At 49.1% G+C, this 21832-nt stretch overlaps 1 protein-coding gene across 2 annotated transcripts in view; it reads right to left on the reverse strand.

The window, feature by feature from the left end:
• EDIL3 (EGF like repeats and discoidin domains 3) overlaps nucleotides 1–21832 on the reverse strand; it is a 1821558-nt gene that overhangs the window by 328445 nt on the left and 1471281 nt on the right. For both annotated transcript variants that reach the window (XM_069627581.1, XM_069627580.1), the window contains one exon: nucleotides 2042–2226. In XM_069627581.1, coding sequence (XP_069483682.1) covers nucleotides 2042–2226 — 185 coding nt within the window. The remainder of the gene's footprint in view (nucleotides 1–2041; nucleotides 2227–21832) is intronic.

Consider the following 21832-nt stretch of genomic DNA (forward strand, 5'->3'; position numbering starts at 1 on the left):
CAGACATTCACTTTGCTGTGATCGTCTAGCCAGGCTTTCCTGCATTCCCGAGTAGGGATGGACAAAGGCAGTATGCCTGAGCAAAAATGATGCAATGCTAACTTTCTGCCAGAACTGTACCTGCAACTACTGTAACTGGTCACTGCGTCTGGACACCCAGACATTAACTTTGCTGTGATCATCTAGCCAGGCTTTCCTGCATTCCCTAGTAGGGATGGACAAAGGCAGTATCCCTGAGCAAAAATGATGCAATGCTAACTTTCTGCCAGAACTGTACCTGCAACCACTGTAACTGGTCACTGCGTCTGGACACCCAGACATTCACTTTGCTGTGATCATCTAGCCAGGCTTTCCTGCATTCCCAAGTAGGGATGGACAAAGGCGGTATCCCTGATCAAAAATGATGCAATGCTAAGTTCCTGCCAGATCTGTACCTGCAACCACTGTAACTGGTCAATGCGTCCGGACATCCAGGCATTCACTTTGCCTTGATCATCTAGCCAGGCTTTCCTGAATTCCCAGGTGTACATGGGCACATAGAACAACCTGACCAACAAATTTGCAATGGCAACCTGCTGCCAGAAAGGTACCTGCAATCACTGCGAGTGGCCACTGCGACCAGAGGTCCAAGTTTTCACAGCTTGCCTTGTCTGACGAGCCACGCTTTGCTAGGCTCCCAGGTGAGCGTGGGAATAGATAGTAACTCTGACCAACAAAGGAACAATTCCAATTTGCTGTCACAATGATACCTGCAACCACTGCGACTGGAAATCATGGCATTCACCCTTCTCCTGTCTGAGATTTCCTGGGTTCCAAGGTAAACATGGGCTTAAACAGAAACTCTGAGCAACAAACATACAATGCCAAGTTGCTGCCAGAATAGTACCTGCAACCACTGCAAATGGCCACTGAATCTGAACATCAACCAATTCACTTTATCTTGCTTATCTAGCTTAGCTGTCCTGGGTTCCCAGGTGAACAAGGGCACAGACATCACCCTGGGCAACAAAGATACACTGCTAACGTGCTGCCAGAATAATACCTGCCACCACTGGGATTGGTCACTCTGTCCAGACTTACAGACATTCACCTTGCCCTACTTGGCTAGGCGAGCTTTTCTAGACTCCCAGGTGTGCATGGGCACAGACAGTAACACTGACACAAAAATATACGCTGCCAGAATGATACCTGCAAACACTGTCATCCTCATTACACGGTAGGCGGTGAGCCATGGTGCTATTAGCGCCATGGCTCATGCCGGTAAAATACCGGCACCGCCTTAGCGGAAAGGGGATTTACCGCCCCATTCCAAGGTTGGAGGGGCGGTAAATCCCCCTTCCACCATTGCCCTTCCCCATTCCCATTTCTGCCCCATAGGGCTCTATGGGAATGGGGAAGGCGCTAATTACGGCACCGCAATTTTGCGGTGCCGTAATTAGCTCCGAGGTCCCTTAGTGGGTTGGATTTTAACGCCTGCAAAAAGCAGGCGTTAAATCCCCCAACCTGCAAAGGGACCTCGTAGTAAGACGGTAAGGATTTACCGGTACCGGTATTTTACCGGTACCGGTAAATCCCTACTGCCATCCGTGTAATGAGGCCCTGTGACTGGTCACAGCGTCCGGACACCCAAGCATTTACACTACTGTGTTCATCTAGCTGAGCTTTTCTGGGTCACCAGGTGAACATGGGCACAGACCCTGAGCTACAGAAATACAATGCTAACTTGCTAAATAGTTCCTGCAACCACTCTGGCTGGTCAAAGGATATGGACGTCTCTGTATTCACTTCGCCTTGCTTGTCTAGCCGAGCTTTCCTAGGATTTCAGGTGAACACGGGCACAGACAGTAACCTCGAGCAACAGAGATCCAATGCTAACTCGCTGCCAGAATGGTGCCTGCAACTGTTGCAAATGTCCCCTGAGTCTGAACGTCTAGGCATTCACTAGGTTATGGTAGCCGTCCGGGGTCCCCGGGAGAACACAGACACAGACATTAACCCTAAGTAACCCATAAGCAATGGCAACGTGCTCCCAGAACGGTACCTGCAACCACTGCGACTGGTCACTGCGTCCCGACGTCCAGGCGTTCACCTTGCCTTGCTTGTCCAGCCGGGCTTTCCTGGGCTCCCAGGTGAACATATCCATGTTGAGCGTTTTGAAAATGCTGGAGGCCGAGACTTGGTAGTCCTGAATGTGTCCTGATTTCATCCCCAGCGGCTCAGAGCAGCCTGAAAACAAAATGAATACATACTAGGAATTATTTATATACTTTTCCAGGGCAGTGTCTAATTTAGCACTTCAGCCTGCGTGGGCATAGACTCCGGGGCATTCATGGCGCTTCAGAAGCAGATTATATGTAATGGCGCTCTCGCAGAGCCCAGACGGCTGTAACAAACACATCTATTGAACGAGATAAATGGCACATGGCCCAAATCATGGTATTCTATTCAAGGCTTTGTGCACAAATTGAAAGAAATGAGGAGACCAGTTTATGGTGCTTGGCAAACACACATGTTTATAGAGCCACGTGTTTATATGGAAGGAATACATTTAGCTATACGAAGCGTCGCAAGGAGCGGTTTGGGGGGTTGGGGGGGGGGGAGCTAAAACTCGCTGGATAGAAGTTCAGGGGCTAAAACCAAAAGACTAGCTAGCCCTGACAGTCGTGACATTGGTGTAGCCCCAGATCTTCCCCAGACCTAGCAACACCCCTGCTAGCCCGGATAATGATGCTTCTCTTTTGCGTTGTGTGCATCATACAGTCATGAACGTGTGTATACTTTTGCAAGATACGAAGTGCCCTTGTCCAGATAAAACAAAAACTGTGATTTGGCTTGCCAGGACATACTCATTTAATTGTTGTTCCTATTAAAATAATGCCTAAAACCACTGCACAACCCCAATCCCTCCACTGTGTGGCGCTAAAAGAAAAATGCACTACCATTTGCAAAAGGTTTGCCATCCCCAATATGATGCGTTATCTACTGTCCTGCACCCCAGGTAATACATGCAATCACAAGGTGGTGTCAGGTGCTTAAAGAATGCCCTAGATAAAACACGCTCAGGTTCAGAGAAGGCTCATGGTATCTGTACTCCTGCAAGCTCCTGCTCTTTGCCAGAACGTGTTCTTGCCTGTGTTCTAACTCATGTAGCAGTTACCTTTAACCCAACTCCTTTACACCTTCTTATGACTATTCTTCCACTCTCACTAATCTGAATGCTCCAAGACTATGATTCCAACCACAAACAACATTTTACCTATGTAGCGATCTACAAACTGTGGGGCAGGTCCCCCCACCAGGGTGTGCAAAGCCTGACTCCCGGGGGACAGGGCAGGGACCCCATCCTGAAATGACTACACATGAAACACCATTAATGAAAAGGGATAAAAGAAAAATCCATTGTGACATGGGACATACATGATTGTGCATATTCCATCCTACCATGCCCCCGGCCGCACATGCTCAGTTTGACAGGGCCAGGCTCAGGGTCAGTGGGAATGGCTCACCCAGGAAATAGACACCTTGAAGGCACGCTCTCAATCCCTTTCCAGAGAGCGCACTTCGAGGGTGTTTGAATCCAGTCCCAGGAGAGAAACAGGATTGGGATTATATGAGGTAAGGAAGGTGGCTCTGGGTTTGTTTTTTAGCAGTTGGAGAAGCCCTGAGGCTGTTTGTGGAAAGGGTTAGGGATGATTTTTTTTTTTGGAGTGGGTGGGGCAGCCCTGGGGTTGCTTTTGGAGAGGATGGGGGAGCCCTCAGGTTTATTTTGGAAGCGGGTGGAGGGCATTGGGATTGTTTTTAGAGCAGGAGGGGAGTGCTTGTGTTATTTTTGGAGCAGGTGGGGGGAGCCCTGTGGTTGTTTTTGGGGCAAGTATGGGCCTCTGGGATTGTTTTTGGAGTGGGTGGGCAAGACCTGGTGTTGTTTTTGGAGAGGGTGGGGTTCTCCGGGATTATGCAGGGTTTGGGATAGGGGAGTCCAGGGACTATTCAGGGAGTGGGATAGGAGGATCAGGGCAGGGTGGCCCTGGGAGTGAGCTCAGAGCAGGGTGGGGGAGCCCCGGGACTGTTGTGGGAGCAGGGTAAGGGTAGCTATGGGATAGTGGTGCGAGCAGGGTGGGGAGAACCCATGGACTTTGGTAGGAGCAAGGTGGGGACAGACCAAGGACTGGGCTAGGAGTGGGATAAGGGAGCCCAAAGACTGTGATGGGAGCAGGTGGGGGTGCCCAGGGACTATACTGGCAGGAGGTTGTGGCAGCAGCGTGCAATAGTGCCATTTGGACTTACTATCCATTTGGCATTTTTGCAGGGTCTGGCCTGCCCACATTTTACTCAGGTGGGGCCCAGGCCAAACAGGTTTGAAGACCACTGTACTAAGGGGTACTGCAATGTGATTCTGCTCACAGCTGGCATAGTATAAATTGGCAATCATTAAATCAATGAATTAGCAAATAAATACGTATATATGCTAAACTGTAGGTGTAGAATATTGGACACTTAAATATGGAGAAGCCAGGGAGCTGAATTGAAATCTCTCTACTCAAAATCTTCGTACGTTTTTCTTCAAAACATATGCTGTACATCACGCCAGAGGAAAACAATATAGTAGCCATATTATGAAATTACTCAATTCTACACAAAGGGATTTAAACCAAAGTCCTATACTAATTTCGATATTAGCTCAATATACATAATGCTGCTTTTGAACTGAACCTTATCCTAAGCAATTATGCGCAGGGATGATGATAGAGCAGGTCTATTTGCTTTCATGGAGAAGCCCTCTACTTTTGGCCATGCAGATCGAAGCAAACAGTGGTCATTGTTGAGAGATATGGGTTTTCCCTAAACTCGTGTGTCCATTAGCTAAGGTACATACTGATATTATGTCTCTGTAAGGTATGGGGTGAATGGGGAATGCACAGACACTTTGTGATTTACAAACGAGTATGCCACAGGAGCATATTTTCTAATCTATATGTTAATGGCTTGAGTGGCATCCTTGAAGACCAGGGACGTCATTTCACCAAAATGCCAGGGGTAGCGGAAGTGACATCACACGACCCTTGACCTCTGTTGACATCACACAAAGTGATGTAATTTGACCCCGCCCCGAAATGACATCACAGGAAGCGATGGAACATGACTTTTCACCCCTTGACAAAACAGGAAGTGGCATCACATAGCATTGTTCCTAGGTATACTAAGAGAAATATGGTTTCCGATATCACTGTACCGTGATATACATTTCATACAAGAATGGATCACCATATGTATCCTTAACATCAGTGTGTATAGGCCCATATTACCAAATTACTGTGAATGGAAGCAGATGTCGAAGGCCAAATGATAATGATGTGTTATTACATAGCACTTACGCTTAAGAGCTTTATATAGAACAAGTATACATACAATATCACCCACCCTGTTTTGGTACTCATTTATCAACCTCAGAAGGATGAAAGGTTTAGTTGGCCTTGCTGGGATTTGAACCTGCAACCTGCAGATCACACACACATCGCAGCAGCGAGCACTGAACCCACTGAGCTATCTTACCAGCTATAGCCATCTTACCAGCTATAGTAAAAAGAACAATTACATATCTGAATGTTTTCAAAGTCAGAACGCAAATTACACTAGTGGATACTATTAAACTGGTAACGGAGCATTAACAGCAGGCCAGTTCATATGCAGCTCTGGTGCAAAGTTGGCCACAGACAAGCCTGCGTGGATCTCCTTTTTGGGCTTCAGAGGTTGGCAAAATAGGAGGGTTCATAACTGTGCATTGAATAAATTAGAGAAGTGCAGGGAAAGCAGTGCACTCACACAACATGTTGTACTCTGGGTACTCATTACCTCATACATGCAAACAAATATGCTGATGGAGATAGGAAACATAGACACATTACAACACAGCATGAATTGTGGCAAAATGATATCAAGGGCCACTGTATGTGCTATTGCCAAACATTTCTACACTGTACAGAAGCCTTTAGGCACAAGGGTGTTGTCAAGTGACCGAGGACACCGAGATGGAATGTCTTGTGATGATCGTAACAGAGACAACCACAGAAAAATACATGCTACAACTGCAACTTGCGAGAAGCAACATACGTAGTCCAAAAGGGATGCTTAGTCTACTATTTATGCTTTTTGGAAGTTTTTGTCTGCATTATGAATTTGAGGTGTTTACGAACAAACTAATTCAGTGACTCACCTCCTGAAGTGTGCATGACATAAAACATTGAATCTAGCAATTATTGCATAGAATTCCAGAAAGACACATTATTTGTTATTCCTATTCTTTCTTATTTAGGGTCACTGCTCAAAGTGTTACACTTGTGGAACCCCCTGTGTTTTTTTTGTTTTTTTTTTTTTAAGAGGCCTGAACACGAAACCAAGCCACTCCAGAAACAAAGAGCCACATGGTGCTGGACACAACCCAGGACCTTCCATTTTAAAAAAAAATAGATATACTATTTTGTTTACAATTGTTATTCTAGGGTAGCAAGGGAGAACACAGGGGTAGCAAGGGAGAAGCCAGGGGTCACAGTTGCGACCCGGGGCGGCCCCCAAATGATGTCCATGTTGAAGACTGTCCTCTTGATATTCCTTGCTACCATCTTCTGTATGTATCGTTAATGCTGCACACCAATGGCACAGTTTTACAGTTTTATGTCCCAGAGACGGGCCTGGGCACTGTCCTCGAGGGCTCGCAGGGACGTCCCCATGGTCTCCTCCAACTCCCTGCGAGTCTCCTCAAGGAACGCTGCCCCCCTCAATGCCCGGCGCATGGAGTTCACTGCCCTAACAATCGTGAGCTGTGCCCTCTCTGCCCGCCGCCACTCTGCATCTATCTGCTGGCCCAACCGTTGCCACACGGAAGACACACGTAATCCAGGGTCCTCCTGCGCATCGGCCGATGCCTGCCCCAGTGATGTAGACGGCCGGAGGCCTGACACCTCCCACGTCGAGCCTGCCACTGCCTTCATTCAAACTGCCTCTGCAACTACGACTGCCCCCGGGAAGATGGAAACACCCGGGGCCATGGTGCATGTGCCCTTATTGATGGTGCCTGTACAACCTCTGTTGCCAGGGGTCCAGTCGCTTGGGTGACCACCTCTGCTGGACCTCCAACTCCCGACTGTGGCAGGGATGTGATCTCCACACCACAAGCGTGGCCGTGGTGGCTTGGGCAGGTCCACAGGGGGCCTGTGGGGCAGAACACGGCATGGAGTACAACAGGCGCATAGTGTGTAAAGAGGAGGAGAGGGTCGCAAGAGTGCCCTGCACATGGAGGAAACCCCTGACCACGAGCCCTCCCAGCAGGCTCACGTTGGCACACATCTATTTGTGATGATGTGCATGGTCCCCCCAGGAAGCACCTACATCATTACGAATGTCACCTGTGCGCAACACAATACCGATTAGGATGGACTCAACCCTGACACGGATCGCCACGTCCGCAGGTAGAGGAGTGCCAGTTGACGTGGGCCTCCCCCCTACCTGCTGACAGGCCTGGGACGGGGCATCCCTGCTGGTGCATGGTGATGCTGTCTCAATATCAGGGACAGGAACATGCACAGGCCCCTCTGCTGTGACCTGTGCTTCCTCCTGCCCCTGCCCCTGGACTGCGCCACTTGCACCAGTGGAACCACCCCCACCAGGCCCCATGTGTGGGTCTGATGCAGCCTCCTCCTGCTCCTCATCCACCATCAACCTGGATGCCTCTGCACCGTGTTCTGCTGTGGACAGCCCCTGTGTGGGCTCACCTGCCCCTACTTCTGCCGAGGAGCCCACTTCCAAACTCCGCCTCTTGGGCATCCCCTCGGCAGGCCCGACATTGGACACAGCACCAGTCCCCTTGCTCCCAGAAAATTACATGTCCTGGAAGGGTGACTGGGCCATGGGTCCCCGCCTGGTGGAGGCATCCCCGCCGCTCTGCTCCACAGCGCTATCTCTGCCCTCTTCCTCAGTCGCCGCTGTAGACAGGGGGAGATTGAACACAAGCATCAGGGTACTGAACAAAAGTCTCCTAAACACAAAGCAATTGCACATTAGTGGCACTGTCAAACGTCATTTCCATCATCACCCTCCACAACACATGGGTCAGTGCAAGCAACAGACATGCAGAAACAGGCATGGCACATGCAACAGACATTTGCATACATGTCCAAGGCACTGTTGGAACATTTGATGGGGGGCTGAACCTCACGTGCATCATGGGACATGCTGATCACATGCACACACACCACCGGATAGTCATGCATCTGGCCATGTCTACCTCCCGACACAGTGGATTCATGGAGAACTAGGCAGCATCAGTGAATTCACACATCGTCATGGACATGTGTCATGCATCCATCACGTTTCCCAGTCACACACACTACTCAGACACACAAACATGTACACCATGCATGACCATGACGGTGACAGCAGCATCCATGTCTCACACCCCATACATGGCCAAGTACAGACACAGGCATGCAAACATGCTGCTTCACATTATATATTGCAATACATACACCATCCATGTGGAACACACCTGACTGGACTCACATGCAGCACCATCATGTCCCTGCACACACACACATCTATATATGGCCCGTGTCACACATACAGCCAAGTTGCAAACTCCTCCCACACTGCAACATGCACTGTGTTGTATGAGAATGCATGGGCACTTACCGCTCAACTCCAGACGTGTATGCATCTGGTGGTGAAGCACTGGGTGAATGCGCTCCAGGATCCTCATCTGCTGGTTGGTAAGCTGGCCCCGGTGCCCCACTGCATCCTCTGCATCTAAGAGGTCTAAGAGGTGCCGGGCCTTCTTGAGGGTCCTGGACTTGTAGTCCTCCCAGCCAGGGCTTCAGGGCTTGTTTCAAGTCACGGGGTGCCAACCCCTCCGCATTGATGGCACCCACGATGTCCTCCCAGATCCTCCTCCATCCTTCCTTGCCGGCGTGCGATGGCATGAAGAGGGCATCATCACCAGGATGCCAACTTCATTTGCACTGAATCTGGCAGCCCTCTGCCTCTCTGCCGGTGGGTTACCGCTGGTGCCAGATGGTGCTGTGTCGGCCATGGCAACCCCCGAGGCAGGAGTGGGTGGGTAACTGGGACTGGGCTGTGGAGTGATGGAACACCAGTCGGGAGTCTTCTGTTCCAGCAGGGGCGGTCACAGCAACTGGACCCCTGGCGATGGCTGATGTGCAGGCAACAAATAACAGGGCATGTTGGCAGTAGGCAGGCAGCAGCAGATGGCTCGCAGAAGGCTCCCCGGGGCTCTGGGTGCAGGCAAATGGCCTTCTGGGCAGGAGCGTGGTCTTACGCATGTTGTCACGTGGCCAGCTTGATGCAGAGAGAATCCGCACGTGCAAAACCAGCACGTCAGCGTGAGATTGCGTGAAATCCGAGGAAAAGCCTTATGGCGTTATGTGCGCGGGCGTTTCCCTCGGCACGGGTTAAACGTGAGCGCGGGCCAGCAGTTCACTGTATGTGCTTTTTGTGGAGACTGACGCGTGTGTTTACTCCTCTTGTGGTTTCACACGCGATTACTTCACAGTGGATGGAGTTTGTACTTCTTCTTTTAGCGGAGGTGTTGCCTACGCGTACAAGCGTGTGTGTTTTTCTTTTCCACGCAAGGCAGACGGTGAGTCGCGCATGCTATCTTTGCCACTGCGGTTCTCCCTGTGCATCTCGTACACATTTTTGAGGTCATAGTAGCCTGCGTGTTCCACGCGTACGTGTTTTTTGTGTCCCTGGATGCCACTGCCTACTGCGGGAGGTTTATTCTACGCACTTGGGCTACCAGCGGTTGCGTGCACGTTTATAATCATTTTTTGGGGTGCCTAAGCATTGCGTGACCCGTCATTTATCACCAGGGGTCACAGACAGCCTTGCAGGAGTACAGGGCTGCGTGTACCATCACGTACCTTGCCCCCTTCATACCAATCGCCCAGGACAATTGTTGAGTGCACCTCCCATTGGTAATATACCATCTGTGCCATGGTTGGGAGGCCACCAAAGGTAAAGGGTGGCAAAGTTGGGCGTCCTCCCAGTGTTGTGCGTGGTCGGGGATGTGGCTGGGGTGACTAGGGTGGCCGCAGAATGGGAAGATTCAGGGGTGCACCACTGGGGCAGGATGTCCAGCCACCACCCCCTGTGGCTCCGGGAGCTGCAGATGTTGCATCCGACTGAGGCGCCCATATGACCCGACAGTCAGTTACATCTGCTGTCACGGGCCCACCGGTAGTGGTAGCTGCAGGTGCAGCTGTGGCGACCACCACCAAGCCTCGGGATCAGCCAGCGCATGATGCGTTGGAACCTGAGGACTCCCATGCAGAATTCCAGGTGGTCAGGAAGCACAGGCCATGTGTGTCCAGGGTTGCTGTGACCGAGGTACACGTATCTGGGGCAGTGGTGACATCTACTGCCCCAAGCAGCTAGGTGGTGGTAACTGCATGGGCAGATGCAGCCAACACCACCCCCACTGTGAGTCTGTTCAGCCAGGACTGTGTCGGTCACATACCTTGGCACTGCAGCAGATGTGACACTGGGTCCTGGCAACAGCACGTAGCAGCTACACCTCAAGTCAGGCCTTCCATCCTGGTTCCCCCAACCACTCCCTTCGTCAGTCCACCAGTGCCACTGCCCCTACTGATCAGGGCAACATTGGCCACTCAAGGTCCGTACCACTGCCCAAGTGGAGGAAGCGTAAGAGGCTGGGACCCCAGACACAGCTCCGGCCTCCGGCACATTGAGAAGAAGCCTTTCAACAAGCAGGAACTGGACTTCGTTGTGGGCTACATGTCGGTAAACAAACATAATATACTGGTGGGCCCACATTGCCATACTACGCCTGCCCAGCTTTGGGTACACTGGCAGCATATTGCGAATGGTGTGAATGCCATGGGATTTTAGGTGCGCACAGCTCAAGACTGCTAAAAGTGTTGGAATGACCTCCAAACGCTGTGCAAAAAAAAGAGTGCCTCCAATTATGCTATGAAAGAGGTTACTGGCAGTGGGCCAGCACCAGAGGAGGATGCGCTCACTCATCACGAGGAGATCGCTGCAGAGTTCATCGAGGAAAAACTAATCCATTGAGTGGGAGAGATGATGGATTATGATGCATCGTCTAGTGAGTGTTGATGCGTGTTTGTCCAGGACATGTGTCTTTGGCTTGTGTGATGTGTTGTGCTTGACTGCCACTACATGCCATGTATACATGGTTTTCATGTGTGAGTCATGCAATGCTTCACTGATGCATGCCTGTTGTGATGCATGCAGGATATGTGATGCACAAGTGGACTGTCCTCATCACCACACATGAACCCTACTCACATGCAAGTCACTCGGCTGCCCCTCCGGTTCATGTTCTGCTCTCCAACCTTGACTCTAGCATTCCCTCTGTCCTCATCCTACTAATTCTCTCCTCTGCTTTTGACACGGTCAACCAATCCACCCTGCTAAATTGTCTCCGTGACAACCTGGGTATCACCGATCAGGCTCGGGCCTGCCTGACCACTTTTCACTCTGATCGACCCTCCCGGGTACAACTTTGGTCCTTCCTATCCTTTATCTCCCTCTCTACCTGTGGTGTTCCCCAGGGGTCTAACTTCTCACCCTGGCTTTTCAATTAATACCTGGCAACTCTCGCCTACTGCATTTTCATTTTCTGCTCAAATTTTCAGTGCTATGCTGACGACACCCAATTCATTTTCAGGCTTCCCTCAGCCACCTCTTCTCCTTCCCTCATCTCCGACTGCCTAATCACCATTCAAAATTGGTGTGCTGCAAATGATCTTTGTTTAAACGTCAAGAAGACTGAGATCCTCCTCATTTGTACACCCCCTCCATCCTTTCCCCTCACTCTCTGGCCAGCCTCCCTTGGCCCTCCTCCTGCCCCTACCGGTGAATCTAAGAACCTCGGGGTCATCTTTGACGCCACACTTTCCTTCTCCGCACACATCTCTGATGTCTCCAAAAAGTAAAACTTCTTACTGCACCTCCTTAAAGGCACTCTTCCTTTCCTCTCCTTCCCACAGAATCTCCTTGTCTCCCAAGCTCTGATTCTCTCAAGGTTGGACTACTGTAACAGCCTCTTTCTAAATCTACCTTCCTCCACTCTCTGCCCTATACAACTTATCCAGAACAGGAGAACAGGACTGAGAGACTTGTCCTGGGCCTCAAGCCCTGGGATTGTATCTCTCTGAATCTAAAATACCTTGATTGTCTCCCTGTGGTTGCAAGGATTACATTTAAAACCGTTTGCATTGTCCACAAGGCTTTCTGGGGTGTGGGTCCTAATTACCTTTAACTATCCCTGCGTAAATACCTCCCCTCTAGAGCCTTCGCTCCTCCACCTCAAACACCCTCAGGGTCAGCCGTTTTTGAAAGAAACAAGCTTGTCTTCCTTATCTTCTGCGGGGGCCTCCCACAGGAACTGCCTACCTGCCACTTTGAAACTTGAGGAGAACCATCTACGATTCTGGAAGCTCCTTAAAACCTTTCTCTTCACCTCTGCCTTTGCTCCTCTTCTCCCCTACTGATCTGCTTTCTCTCTCAGCAATGCTGCACCTGGCCACCTTCTGCCCTTCGGGCCCAGGTACCTGCTCACCCTGACACCCTCCTGCACTGCCTACTGGCATCCCCTCTCACTGGGACCTGTATCTGTACCCATACAGACCCCACCCACTCTTCTTCTGAACTTATTAGATACTCCCTTTCGGACTAACCCTGCACTTAGGCTGCACTTCCACTGTTTTGGATCACCATATTTATTTATTAATTTACTTAATATTTATCTTGTCCTCTCTTATGCTCTGCACTCTCCAATTTTTCCCCCCTCCCAAGCACTTTCCCCCCTTTCCCTCCCCATGCACTTGCGCGTTCTCAATGTCACTGGGCCTAGTAAGATCGCTGTTTTTATTTTCTCCCCTGTTCCCCTCCCTTTGCCTGGTCACGCTCTGAAACACCTGTGTACGAGCGTGATATGAATAAATGATCATATCATATCATATCATGTTCCTGCTCACTCACATGTCTGCATGTAGCCTGCAGTTTTGTAGCACTCAGCACTTAGCCTATCAGATCACATGACTGCTGTGTATGTGTGGACAGCCTGCAAGGTGGTCCACCTCATGGGCTTGCTTCCTTCACTCTCAAACCCCTGCAGCTCAATTTCAACTTGGCACTGGTGAGTCACACGTTGGACTACTGCAATTGCCTGTTCTCCGTTCCTGTGTACATGCACACCCTCTGCAAACCTGCAAAACACGTACTGTGGTGTACATCCTTTGTCCTTGGTGCAGTGTGTCTCACTCAGACTGTGCAGATGGCAGTGGCTCCCCATGGACATGAGTGCCCATTCATGCTCCATGTGCATTCCATGTATGCCCCTATGGGTCCTTGACAGGCTGATCATCATGGTACGTCTCCAGGATTATTTAAAAGTCATGGTATTTGGTCATCCATTCGATGCTCACTTTGGGTCAGTCCCTCATCACGCACACATTTAGGGTCTCGTTGTATGTGTCGTGCACAGGCCTCACCCTGTTACAGGCCCCCTGCCTCTGTTCAACGGGTGTTGTGGATTCTGTATGCATGGGTGTACTACTGATGGTTCCTCATGTGTCCTGCTTAATGTCCACTTCTCATCTGCTGTAGTGTCATTTGACTGACGAGATGCAATTGACGCATGTCAACACTGTCTGCCAATGCACTTTTCTCTGGTCAACCTTTCATTGCCATGCACTGCCTAACTGCAATTCCCCAAAGGGTGGGGGGCTAACTGTATTCATGCAACCCAGTGCATGCACTTTGCAAATGATGGCTGCACTTACCCTTACACTGCCGTCATGTTAAGAGATTGACATCACTACGTACGTGTTAATGATGGAAGTTGAGGCGGTACACATGCCCTGCACTGCACTGCACCCAACCACTTCTGAACCATGTTCCGGCCTTCAACATGCCTACACAATGCTGCTATGTCAAACTGACCTGGCATGTATGTTCCCATGTTCATCCCTTCACTGTATTGAAACACACTAGCGTAGGTGCATCCTGTGACACATGTACTCTGTATTGGTGATGGTTGTTGAGTGCTGCATGTCAACATGCATATTACATGTGTCATGGTGTGTTTGGTTTCACTTGCATCTGTGGCTATTTTGGTATTCCACCATGCTTAAGCTACATGCCATCTCTTTGTAGCCATCTCTCATTTCTGCCTTGGATCTGTAACTGCTAGAGGTTGTGTGTGATGCAGGAGATATGCAACATGCAGTACATGTGTAGGTTTCGCATTTTACACACATCCATTTCTGCTTTGAGGATACCCTTGCTTTGCAATGACACTGGATTCATGTCTGAGTTTGAGTTGTGTGTGAAATGTGTGCTTCATGTGTTGGCTGTCAATGTTGTGATGTCTATGTGTGTGGTATGTGCTGCTGACATGTGTGCTCATGTTTCTTTTGTTTACGTTACAGGTGACGAGGGACTGGAGACAGAGGATGAGGATGTGATTCCTTACATGGTGGTGGGTTTACGTCACCAACCTAGCACCTGCGGTGGTCGTGGGGTGGTAGACCACGAAAACCTATTGTTGCTCCAGGACACAATGTCCAGGGCTGACTATGAGTCAAGCTCTGATGAACTCTCTGGCCACAATGTTGAATTGGATGTGCATCATGACGTGTTGTTGCCGGTGAGTGATCCTGCAGTGGATGATCTTCTGTCCGCGACACCTGCAATGAGGGTCATGCCCTCCAGGAGCCAGGCCATGTTGGAATGTCCGCCTGTGGTGGTTATGGGTGCATGGTCACACTCCAGTTGCTCATGTTCCTGGGGCATCAGGTTGATGGAGGGATGCAGTCCTGGATCTATTGGCGGTCCCAAGCCACTAAGGACCACGGTTCCTTTGGGCCCAGCAGGTGTAGTGTCCGGCAACACAGTGGCTGTGCGCCACCAGGGACCACTGAGTGGGAGCATGCTATGTATGCCATAGCACAGCAACAGGGGGGAGCATTTGAGAGAATGGCTCAATGCATGGAAAGTGTGGCCTGTTCCATCCTCAACTCTGAGAGGCAGGTGGAGCTCCAGTAGCAGACAACACGGTCCATGTGCTGCTCACTCAGGCTGGGCATGGCGGCCTCCGACATGGCAAACCGAGCTGAAATGGTGGCTCTGCGAAAAGCGCTTGCTGCTCAGGCAGAATCACACAGGGAGGCCCTGAGGGAAGAACACCAATCCCTCAGATCTACTTTGTTGTGCTCTTGATGACCCAGAGGACGCGGTCAGAAGAGAGGATGGAGCAGCTTGAAAACACCATCTCAGCTGAACTCTGTGAAAGCCAGGAGGTGCTCCATATGTCATGTGAGGCTATGCAGGCAGAACTCCGTCATACACGTGAGACCTTGCAGGAGGAAGCACGTGTATCGTGTGATGTGCTGTATGCAGTCCTATGTGCCAATGCCATGCAAGACTGGGCTTACCAGACCTGCATGCTTGCTGCCGTGGAGGGGCTTGCTGCGGATAGGCGTGGTCAGGCAACTGTGCCATGTCCACCTTCTGATTTACATCCAGAGGGTGACGACGATGACTTATCTCTCACACAAGTTTTAATCTCAACATCAACACATGTGGGTGTTGAGGTGCACCCTGTACCTCCGCCCTCCTGGGTGCCTCCCACACCCTCACCCGGGTCATATATGCCATATTTTTTTTATTTTTTTTTATTTTAGTTTCAACTATTTATAAACGGCCATTTTTAATTTTTGTTTTCTATTATTGTTTGTCTATTCATGTGACAGCGCAGTGCTTTGTGCCATTGGAAAGCATCCACTGTGTGTTCCAGCTGGGCCCATACAGGCTTGTCTCGTGTATGTGTTTGTGGCTTGGGGTCCGGACACATATGCCACTCCTGCTTCCCCTTTCCATGGGCTCGCAAGGATGGATCGGTGTGACAGCATTTTACACAGGGGCATTGGGCTTCCGTCATATCTGTGGCCAGTCTGCAATCCGACTTGTGTATACACCCCTAGTGGGGATTCCTGATGGTTTCTCCAATGCATGTCTGCACTTCATTTTGGTGAGTATATTGTTGACTGTGCATTTCATCATGTTGCTTGTGATGTTTTTTATGACTTGCCTGTGTATGTTGTTGATGCACTTCCTGCTGTAGGCGGATCCGTGCACCCTTTGGCTGTGCAACACACACTGATGAGGGGAGGGGTCCAATGGGTGACAATGTCACATTGGGACACTTGGGCTACAGTGATTGCTCACTGTCTGACATTGCCAATGTGGGGTACTCTGTACATGATGTGTTCTGCTGTTCAATGGATGATCCTGGGTTGGGTTTGCTTTTGAGGTGTCAGGGGATTGGTGTGGTTTAACACACTGTGGGGTCCACGAGGGCAATGTTCACATGTGCTGTGTACAGAACACTGAGGCTCACTTCATTTCACATGCATTTATTCAGTGCATGTCCCTACTGACACAGACACTTAGACAACACCCCCCCACATCAACGGCAACAACATGCACACACATGCACCCAGATTGCCTTCTCAGGCATGCTGTGTCCCTTTAGTGCATGACCACTTTCAATTCCTTGAACGTGCACATGCATCACAGGGTACTTTTGGTTGATTGTTCTTATTTTTCATGATGCTCAAGGGGTTTCACCAATGCAAAGCACACTCACTGTGCTGTCTGGTGAGCAGTGTGTTGCATCACACAGTGTTTCTGTTGGCAAATTTCTATTGCCCGATGTGCATGGCAACATGCGTTTTAACTTTTGTTGCTTGTGCAGCTGGTGGCATGCATTTGTGCCACACTTTTTATGGGTGGGAGGTTTTGGTCAGTAATTTCATCAGATTCCATGTCAGGTGTAATTGTCTCGTGCCTGTTTACATTTCTCACGTGGCACTTCATGATGATTGTGTCATGTGTTGTGCATTTGGTTTGCTGTTTTGCCGTTGCATGCCATGGCATGGTGTGGCAGACGGGGGTCATGCGGGTTGGGATGGTTTAGGTAACATACCAGTATTTGCATGCCCTGTTTTGAAGGGGTTGGTAGGATATGCACCTTGAATGTGTTCCTTTTGGTAACACGGGATTGGTTATGTTTAAGTAGCTAGGGATGCACACAATGTAGCACTTCCATGGACACATTCTCAGGGTAGTAAGGTTGTGACAGTTGACTGTCCCTTTGTCATCATCGATTGTCACTTAGTATGTTCCAGGCCTGTGTGCACTCCGCATGGGTGGGAGTTTAGGTGAAGAATGTGGCCACAAGCTGGGTACGGGCTGCCTCGCCACGTGCCCTTTCCCCTCCTATGCGCAGCGCCTGTGCGTGTGGTTGTGGATGTGAGGGCGCCGCCGTGTTGTAACATTGTGCAGGACACATGCTGCCACAATGATCCTGCAAACTACTGGGGGTGCATATAGTAGCTGCCCATCAAAGCGGTCAAGGGAGCGGAAGCGTGACTTGAGCACTCTGAATGTGCGCTCCACTATGGCCCTGGTTGCAATATGAACTGCGTTGTATCTTACTTGGGGTGGTGTGGTGGGGTTCTGTATTGGCGTCATCACGTAGGTGCTTAGAGGGTAGGCACTGTCCCCTGGGGAGGTGATAATGGTTGTCATTAGTTGGCTTGGTGTATTTGTGTGTGTGTGACATGCATGCATGTGCACAGGCATTTGTACTCACCAATGAGCCATGTGTTGCCATGCTTCCCAGCTTTCAGGTCCCGGCTCAGGGCAGACATTCTGTATATGAAACTGTCATGGGCGGACCCTGGATAGTTTGAATAGACAGAGGTGATGATTCCCTTGTCATCGCATACAACCTACACATTGATGGAATGCCAGTGCTTGCGGTTGCGGTAGATGTTCTCAGTGGCCCTAGGTGGACGTGGGCCACATGGGTGCAATCTATGGCACCGAGCACTTTGTAGAAGTGTGCCACCCTGTAGAAGTCCTGGACCACCGCCTGCCTTTCTGAGGGTGTTGTGGGCATGTATATGTGCCTGCGGAATGAGGGGCGCGCAGTCATGATTGCCAACAAATGGTGTAGGCAGCGTGACTGCGTGGGCTGTAAGACACCCTGACTATGGCAGTTGTCTGCTGAAATGAGACAGTGGTCAAAAAATACAAAACATTGAGCACCTTTTTCCAAGGGGCTGAGTGCTTGGGAGCACAAGGTGGGTGATGTGAGGTCATCCTCCCCCTCAGTGAAAAGGTCTAGGATGATACCTGCCATAGACCTGGTCATCAGGCATCCCAAAAAGGCTGGTCCTGGGCAAAAAGAATGCAGGGCCTGGCTATTCTCCTCCTCCTGCGGTGTCCCACGATCACTGCTGCGAGAAATGGAATACTCATCGTAGCTGTATATGCTTGGTTGTTCTTTGCGTGCACTTTATGCTGCGCAGGGGCACTTCCACCTGCTTTCGTGTGACGGACGTATTTACTTGTGTGCGTGTCCTTTGGCACCCGCAGGTTTTCCCTATTCGATTCCATGAATACGTGTTGGTCACGAGTGTGTGGGCGGTGCATGTATTTCCCAGCGGTACTTCCCCCGTTGCGCCCACATTTTCACGCATTGTTACGCATTCCGCATGTTCCACCCCCTTTTTAAGTGTGTGCGTTAGAAATTGTGAGCTTTCGCTGTGTGTGTCATGCACAGCTTTGGAAATTCACAGTGACGTGTAAGGTAAGCGTGGATTTTGCGCAGCTCCCGGAAAAGCCACATGCAGAGCCTTCCATGAATCACTTGCGTGTGAATCGCACGCGTGCCCTGGCTTTTTCACGCTTGCGCCACACATTTCGGCACACAATAATTCCATGAATTACCCTGTATGTCTAATTGTATGGACTTGCGAGTTAAAAAAAACATCTCCTCAGGAGCTTTGTATAAAACTGCTTGAGTTTGAATTTGTCATATAATGTATCTTGGACCCCCACATTGATGACGACAGTGTGAAGATTTTTCAAACAGTGAGTGATGTCATACGCCGTGCCAATAATGTTCATCAGTACCTAATAAAACAAATGATTACAACCTTTAAGGAAAGACTGTTGCTACTGCCAGCTGTGACACGAGTATGTGATATGGGGTTCTGGTATATATTCATCTCCAGACCATTCAAAAGTCTGTTTTTGTGCCACTTCTTAGTGTCACAGAAAGGACTTCAGTACATAATGTGCATCTGGAGCTGAATCAGCCACATATGGATTACATGCTGGAACAAAAGCAACTCAAACTATGTGTTAAGGATTCAACCAGTAAACAAGAGCTCTGACTGTGCTACCTCCAGCGGATATACACTGGTCTAACCGCACTAGCTAGCGTGCATTGCCTAATGTATCTCCATTATCACCTGAATAAAGGGGGGCATTTGAAAAGGTACACAAATCCGGGGATATTCCACCAAATGCTAAGATCATTTTAAATCAAGAAGTGGATGCTATTGTCAACAAAAACTGCTAAGGATGAGAAAAAGCCCCTTCCTTCGTACCGTTACGCCCACCCCATCTACACTGAGTTTCAACCAGTATGCTTATAATGTGCTCCCATGGCTGAGAAGTGATAATCTACTGCTCAAAATGGGCATGGGCCACTGGAGCCGTGCAGGACATGTAGACACATGTCTCCCTCGTGTTATGGGGAACGGGGAGACTACGTTGCATGTTATATTGCTTTGCCCTCTGAGACGGATTGTTCGGAAATAAGCTACCTTACTGTCAAAAGGTGTTATAAAACAACATCGACCTGTTTTGTTGTATCTAATGTATTTACAAGACATCAGAGTGTGTTGTGCAAGGTCCAACTACCCTGTGTCAGCCTTATGGGTGAGAAAAGAGTAGCCATATGAATGTGAGTGTTCATTTTGCATTCTCATCTTATTAAAAGAAATCTCTGTGATACAGACGTTATTATAATTTAGGAACATGCGCTGTGTTTTAATGTTCAAAGAAGCGTAATGCATTGTGAGATATGTGAACACTGGCATATTTTCTTTGCACTGCATATGTAGGACTTTGGGTGCTTTCTAGGTTGTATGTTATGGACTTCAACTTCTGTGGAAACTTTGGTTTTCCAAAACAACGTTTGTTGACTGACTGGCCTAGCTGCTTTTGAAAGACGTCATCTACAAAAACCTTGGTGCAAACTGGACACGTTGCTTTGGGTATGACACTAGCATATGAAGTACTATGCATGAAGTGCAGTGATATGAACCGAGCCATTTACCAGATGCAACACAAACTCCTAAAGTGCCCGTGAAGTCTAAACCCGGATAGCACTATGTCCTTGATGCATTAATGTTATGCTCACTTAGCAATGTTGGTTGCCACGTGTAGCATTAATAATACGTGAAAGGATGCACATTTTAGCAATGTTTTGGAATTTGGATACTTTTGAACAGGATAAAAGAACAATATAACTATGAGCACTTTGAGTCAATAACACTGACAATAATCAATTAAATACAATATTCACAGGAGTTCTACTCTTCACTGAACACTTAGGGGTCACTTAGGGCCTGTTCCTCCTATATATAAACACCACCATTGTAGTTTGGGATATCCAAGCAAACTCCCCTTCCACTGACCGCTGATAATCCCAAATGACTTGTACACCACTCGGTTGCTTCCTAGGTATTTTTGGATTATATAAACCCAATATAAATACAAAATGTAAATGCAAATAAGATAATGGGCCTCATTATAAGAGTGGTGGCCACGATATGAACAGTGCCGGTAAGGCACCGGCACCGTTCATACCGTGCCGCTGCATTACGAGTTCTGCTTGCGGGTTCCTGACAGCCCGCCCGCCAGGCCAAGTTTTACCGCTATTAACGGTGCCGGCCCATCCATGGTCCCCACCCCCATTCGGAATGGGGATCGGGAGCCCGGCAATACTGCCACCCTGCGAATGGGTAATTACCGGCCCATTCATCTCGTAACGGGCCGGTTATTACGCAATCATGGGAGGCGGTGCCGGTAGCGAGCATGGCGGTAGCATGGTAGTACCTTCATGCTCGTAATGAGGCCCAATGTGTATTTTACCACATGTGTGAATCAATCTTGTTTTTGTTGCTATGACAGGGGTTACCTGTGTCTTCTGTGGTGTAGGTGATAATATTGTTATTTATTTTCCCTTAATTCATAATATTTTATAATAATACAAATGGAACATACATATATTTGTAATCCCCCTTCAACACATGAATGCTCTTTTAATAAGTCCTTGCAAAACTATCCATGCCCTAAGTGTATATTAATTCCTATAGAGCGGTGCCACACCTATCAACTCATTAGGACCCTTTCGAATTCTGGAGAGCTCACTGGCACCCAATGTATTTCTCCTCTTTTTTATTTTTATTGCCCTGTCGTCAGAATACTAATGATGTAGCCTGAGTGATTGAAGAGTAGGTGTGAGAAGAATCAAAAACAAATGGAGACTGACTGGATTTAAAGGAAGAGGTGCTGGAATAGTGCAGTTTTCTGCTACACTTGTATCATATGTCTTCCTTTCCTAGCAAGTGGGCACACCTGCACACCTGAGAGACACCACTCAACAGTGGCCCATGGGTACCTTTCATCCAAAAACTGGGATTATACCAATGTTAAAGGGAAAACTGGAGAACTGTACCTGCAAACCTGGAAAAAATGTGATTAACCGCAATATACAAACTAGAAGTATTGGAAGGATACAGGGCAACATGTCAATAGATATTGCTTTATTCCCTGCCTATAATGGACACGCTACAGACATTTTCATTTTGAAGTGAATTTTCCCTATTCTACCTGAAGAATTAAGCCAACA

The sequence above is a fragment of the Ambystoma mexicanum genome, chromosome 6p (assembly GCF_040938575.1).
Source record: "Ambystoma mexicanum isolate Mex_15411 chromosome 6p, UKY_AmexF1_1, whole genome shotgun sequence".
In the NCBI taxonomy this organism is placed as follows: domain Eukaryota; kingdom Metazoa; phylum Chordata; class Amphibia; order Caudata; family Ambystomatidae; genus Ambystoma; species Ambystoma mexicanum.